General features: G+C 41.4%; 1 protein-coding gene across 1 annotated transcript; it reads right to left on the bottom strand.

Annotated features, from left to right (window-relative positions):
- Positions 1 to 1,002: 1,002 nt before the first annotated feature.
- LOC115777147 (interferon-inducible GTPase 5-like) lies at positions 1,003 to 5,419 on the bottom strand. Its single transcript, XM_030724981.1, has 3 exons — positions 5,318 to 5,419; positions 2,996 to 3,452; positions 1,003 to 1,640 (listed from the first exon to the last, which is right to left on the bottom strand). Exons 1-3 carry the CDS (start codon positions 5,417 to 5,419, stop codon positions 1,003 to 1,005), a joined length of 1,197 nt encoding a protein of 398 aa, XP_030580841.1.
- Positions 5,420 to 5,642: the final 223 nt, after the last annotated feature.

Raw genomic sequence — 5,642 nt, 5'->3', positions numbered from 1 at the left:
GCAGCAGGTCTAACGGAGCTAAAATACCTGAACTGGTATTCATAGTGTGTCTGATACACAGCGGCATAGTTATTAAACCATCAGCTAACAATACGTATACATTTACCTCATTTTGATTTTTTTGCTTTTTTACAAGGGGGTGTTGTCAACTACACCCCCTCCCCAGCAGCTGCTTCGACAGGCAAACGGTGAACACCGGCGCTTGGTAGAGAAACCGGGGTGGGTGATACCAAGTTTTTGTGTGGAGAGGGGGGTTACATTACCAAATGATTAAACATGCTACTATTTTACCCAAAACTGATAATGAATAAAGAAAATTAACATGTTATTCATATAAGATGTTTTTTGTAAATCGAAATGATGTGACTTTATTGGGGGGGGGTCTTATAGTGACTGGATCAGATTATTGGGGGGTAATAACCCCCCTATCCCCCCCCGCAAATTATGCCCATGGTTGTGGTCATTGTGTCTCAAGTACCAGTATTTGTGTGTAATCAATCGAGAAAAACTGTAAATCACATAAACAAGTTCAGATAAATAACAGCCATCATTTCACCTGATTTGCACAAATTGATTGCACGAAAAGAAATGAAAAAAACAATAACTGAGCAGCTCTTCTACTCTGCACACAGTTTGTGTCTGAATAATAAGATCACATTTGTTCCTGATGAAGAGGAACGTTTCAGTGTGTGAAGCTCCTGCTGTTCCTCTGCTGTTTCTGCTCTGATCACAGGAAATGAGACCTGCTGAGGCCTCTGATACTCTGATCAGCTGGACAAGGATACATAAATAATTTTGATGTCTTTATTAAATAGTGCAGTGAAGAACAGACAGAAAAGCAGGAAGAGAAAGTGAGAGCATGGGGGAAGGTCTCAGGTCAGAGTCAAATACACTGCATTTAGCCATGCAGCATATGGTCACCTGCTCAGCCTATGAACTAAACTAGTACCTGGATTTAGAACATATTTGATAGTTTTGGAGAACTGAATATATTCACTGTGTTTAATGAGACTTTTTCAGACCCAGAGCCCTTTCAAACACGCTCTGAGCATCTTCAGCGAGCTGGTTGAGGATCAAATTCAGAAGTTTGGAGGTTGTGGTGAAAGAGAGGCCCATTGCTACTGGAATCCCAACTATTGGAATCCATTGGGATGCTTCCTCTGCTACAATTAATGCAGCTGTGCACCCAAGCTGGGTGAACACCCTCATGAGGAACTCTTTACTTATTTCTGAGGCAGCCAGTGGTGAAATGATGACAGCGCACAGATCAGTGTGTGACCCATCTGTTCTGGCAGAAAGTCTCCTCAGAGACGGGATATCGACACCAAATGCATGACCAAAATGTGCGACAGCACCAGCGAGCAAAGCAACATCAACAGCAACAGAAAGCCCGGGAACTGGAACAGCTGCTCCAGCTGCAGATCCAAGAGGGTAGTATTTTATTTTGGACTGCAAAGCTGTCTTCTTCTTGTTGATGATCTCTGGGCTGATGTTGGGCATGACAAACAGCAGAGTGTCCCTCTTGTTTGAAGGAAGTTCTCTCTCTAACGTCTCTTGTAACAGAGAGAAGTCGTACATTTGGAGGTCAAAGCTGGACACCAGGAAGACCTGCGGAGACTCAATGCCTAATTCTCTGAGTCCTGTGCCACCGAGAGGACATTTTAACATTATTATCATTTAAAACAAAACCAGGTTCTGAATATTTTAAAAAAGTGGATCCAGAAAGTAATGCCGGGTTTCCATAAGTACCTACTCAGCGCGGGTGGACTCGACTCGCCACGGTCTTGTTTTGTTTCCACTGCAATTGAGGACCACTTCAGTGTGGGTGGAGTCGATATAGCAGAGTGGGCAGAAGTGTCTTGACGTAATTTGTATGCGACTCAAAACACAACAATGGATGAGATAGAGGCAAGCTAACAGCTAATGCCAGTTTACTATCATTATCATGCACAAGTCCCCGTACAACCTTTTAATGGATGAAGGTTATCATTGTTAACTATAACCCTATACCCCCGAACACGTCATAATCGGCTCAGTGTACTTCAAAAGTGCTGCTGTGCGTGGATTTACGGCAACAATTATCGTAATAAAACCACAGTAATACCCTATATTGGCTGTGAAGTACAGTTTCTCAGCTTTCAGAAACTGTCTGAATTTTTCCGATAGGACAAACGGTCGCGTTATTACGGTAATTCAAAGTTCCTTTGATCAGCTGCCTCAGGCTCTGTGCTAACCAGCTGTTCGGCTAGTAGGGGCAGGTAACTGTGCTTCAGTGGAGATCGCCCGGGAGTATAGGCTTATAATTAGGGGTGGGACTCGATTAAAAAATTTAATATAATTAATTAGGAGCTTTTAAATATTTAACATGATAAATATTAATTTAAGTTTAGTTGATGAATGAATCAATATACATAAGCTTAAACTTCTAAATCTTGTTTATTTTCCCACCAGTCTACTACACAGACCAATGAAGGGTGGAAGTGCTGGAACTCGTGCACTGAGAAACGTTCCGGTGCAAAGTGTGATTAAAATGCGTTAACATTTTTAATTCGTTAATTTCCCCCTAATTAATGAATCTAAATTAACGCGTTAAAGTCCCACCCCTAGTTATAATATGTATGTTGTGTGTGTGTGTTTCAGATGGTTCTCATGTTACAAAACTACCGCTGCAAACTGTCAGTCTGGGCTTTCAACCGGTGCTTTGCGTGCCTCCAGTTTCTTGCTGTCCGGTTTTAAAAATGGCAGGCTTGATTCTGGTGAAGGAGTCACTCTCATGACTCAACTAGTGACGGCACTCCCTGGCCAATCAGTGGCATGTTGTCCTCTGCATCACATTTTTGGATCTCCACGGATTGCTTGGAACCCCGGCTGAGTGAGTACTAAAAAGTACCTGGTACCTGGTACTAATGGAAATGCCTACAAACTGTGCTGAGTTGTGTTGAGCTGCGCTGAGTAGGTACTAGTGAAAATGCAGCATAAGTACTCAGACACTCACTCTGAACGCAGTCTTCTCTGATTTTTGTCAGAGTCCTCTCTTCACTGAAGTCTGTCTTTCTATGCGCACCATTTATATCATTGTCAATCTTTGAGCGAACAAAGTAGAACTTTTTCTTCATCCTCTGAATCTCCTGAGCCAGTTTCACATCATTTTCTCTGAAGCGAGGGTCTGAGATGATGATGAAGTCGTCAAACTTCTCAAATTCAACAATTTTCAGGTACTTCTTAGCTGGAAACTTGGTGGTGTCGATTCCAGGAAGATCCCATAAAGTAACATTGGGATAGTTCGGATGGAGGTATGGTGTAACCTTTGAGGTGGTTTCTGTAACACTAGTAGGAGCAGCTCCCTCCTCCTCATCACATATGCCTCTGAAGGCATTAATAAAGGTCGATTTACCAGAGCCAGATTCTCCGGTGATGGCGATATTTAGAGGAATACTATTTTGCTCTTTTAACACTAGAACTCCCAAGGTGGTCATTTGTAACTGTAGGATCCTGACTTTTCCTATATATGTGTATATTTTTTTCTAACGTAATTTTTTAAAAATTACAAGACACAAGAGAGTTATGAGTGTTTCTACCTAGAACTCCCATAGGTGGTCATTTTGACCACAACACATTATTTCCATAAAATTATGATAAATAAATAAGATATGTATAAATATAATTTGTAATCAATAAAAGATCAAAGAATACATGGATCTGTAGTGTTACCAATCAACTAAAGATGGTTGTGGCCAGGGTCATAGGTGTCATATTGATTATATGCATATACAGCATAATTTGGTGAAATATGATGCTTTTTGACTCCTGATAGCTGCCACCTGCTGTTGATGGGATAAGTGTTGTTCTTGGTGTTCTCAAGAACTTGAAAACAGGTGACTGGACTTTATTTAAACCCTAGTGGGGGCTGTACCCTTTGGAGGTGTTTGCTGACCCACTGGTATTCATCATCACATGAGCCAATGTGTGAAAAAAACATGTGGATCATTACCACAGAGGGTTTTCTGTGAAACCACTGTGGCACCTGTGAGACCTGATCACTTCAGGTGGCTTCAATAGGTCACTTGAAGTAAGGTGTGAGTGGGGTTTGAGGCACCTGGAAGGGATCTCTAGATTGTATTGTAGGAAGCTGACAGCTGGTATCATAAACCACCACCTCTGTTCAATGATGGTCATTCAGTGGACATAGATGGACTCTTTCACTGCTCTTTCAAACCATCTTTGTTCTCGGTCCAAAATATGAACAGTGGCATCCTCAAAAGACACGTGGTTATTCCAGCTGGGTCTTCATCAAATCAGTGAAGATGAGCAGGAAAGAAAGTCGGACACCAACTAGGAGGAAAGAGCAAACCTGCAACACTATCTGTAATGTAGCAGGTTTGTCAGCGAAATGCAGCAGAATTTTCTCCAAGCATGACATCCCAGCCACACTAGGACAAAAAATGGTCTCATGGACAAAACTCCCAAACACAACTCCATCCTAATGTGCTGTGCAGTGCAGCAAAGAGTGCCCAGACTTCTGCATTGGAAAAACTGAGCAGCCACTCCACAAGGGCCTAACATGGAAGGACCATCTCAGCATGACAAGGCTCAGCTGTACTTCTGCACCTAAAGGATGAAGGACACTCTTCCAGCTGTTGACATTTTGGACTGGGAAGGTGGGATCGTTTGAAAGAGGAGTAAAGGAAGCCATCAATGTCAAATATAAACGACCATCACTGAGACTGTGGCTTGAAACATCAGCTGTCAGCTACCTACAGTGTAGTCTTGAGATCCCTCCCCAGGTACCTTAACCCTGACTCAAACCTTATTTTAGGGGGGGGTCACACAGTGGTTCCACCCAAAAACCCTGGTGGTAATGACCCACACTTTTTTTTACACCTTAGCTTTTGTGCTACAGCACATGAATAATAGTGGGTCAAAGGGGACAGCACCATTAAGGTTTAAATACCTGGGGTTCTCCAAACTTTGGTGGAAAAGCCTGAAAAAGCTTCTTGGATAAGAGGAGAACCAACTTCAAAAAAATTTAAAGAAGTCCACTCACCTTTTTTTCAAGCTATTGAGAAAACCATGACCTGGATGACTGAGAATCTATACACACATATGTTCTGGTTACTCATGTTCCTTGCCACAGCCAGCTTTAGTTGATTGATAACATTACAGATCCATTTATTCTTTGATGTTTTTATTGATTATAAATTATATTTGTACATGTGATATTGATTTATTATAAATGTGAGCAAATAATATATGGTGGTCAAAATGACCACCTATGGGAGTTGTAGTAGTTCTAAAATTCTGGGAGTTGTAGTGTTAAATACTGTTCGATCTTTGCAGCTGCTGCAGCAGTGTCGTTGTTCTTCAGGTCTCCTTCAACTCCAGCAAGTTCTTTGGGACATGAATCATTGGGACCCTCCATGCTGATCCTTAACAGAAGAGGAAAAATGTGGAAAAATTCACTTTTGTGTTGGAGTGCAGAATTTATATATATCGACTTCAATCTGACATTACAGTGTAATTATCATGTTAAACAGAATAGTGGAAAATCTTTAAGGGTCTCAGTGTTTAGAAACTGAAACATGAGCAGTTAGATTTAATCAGCATAATTGGTTTGATTGTTTATTAGTAATAGTACTTAAGTA

This window comes from Archocentrus centrarchus, unplaced genomic scaffold (genome assembly GCF_007364275.1).
Source record: "Archocentrus centrarchus isolate MPI-CPG fArcCen1 unplaced genomic scaffold, fArcCen1 scaffold_44_ctg1, whole genome shotgun sequence".
NCBI classification, from domain to species: Eukaryota; Metazoa; Chordata; class Actinopteri; order Cichliformes; family Cichlidae; genus Archocentrus; species Archocentrus centrarchus.
Note: the sequence above shows the minus strand (reverse complement) of the source record. Positions and strands in the feature narration are given on the sequence as shown.

Coding starts and splice junctions, on each gene's coding strand:
- LOC115777147 (XM_030724981.1), bottom strand. CDS start 5,419: ATGGAGGGTCCCAATGATTCATGTCCCAAAGAACTTGCTGGAGTTGAA. Junction 3,453..5,317: donor CTGCAAAGATCGAACAGTAT/TTAACACTACAA, acceptor GGAGTTCTAGTG/TTAAAAGAGCAAAATAGTAT. Junction 1,641..2,995: donor CAGAGAAGACTGCGTTCAGA/GTGAGTGTCTGA, acceptor TCGGTGGCACAG/GACTCAGAGAATTAGGCATT.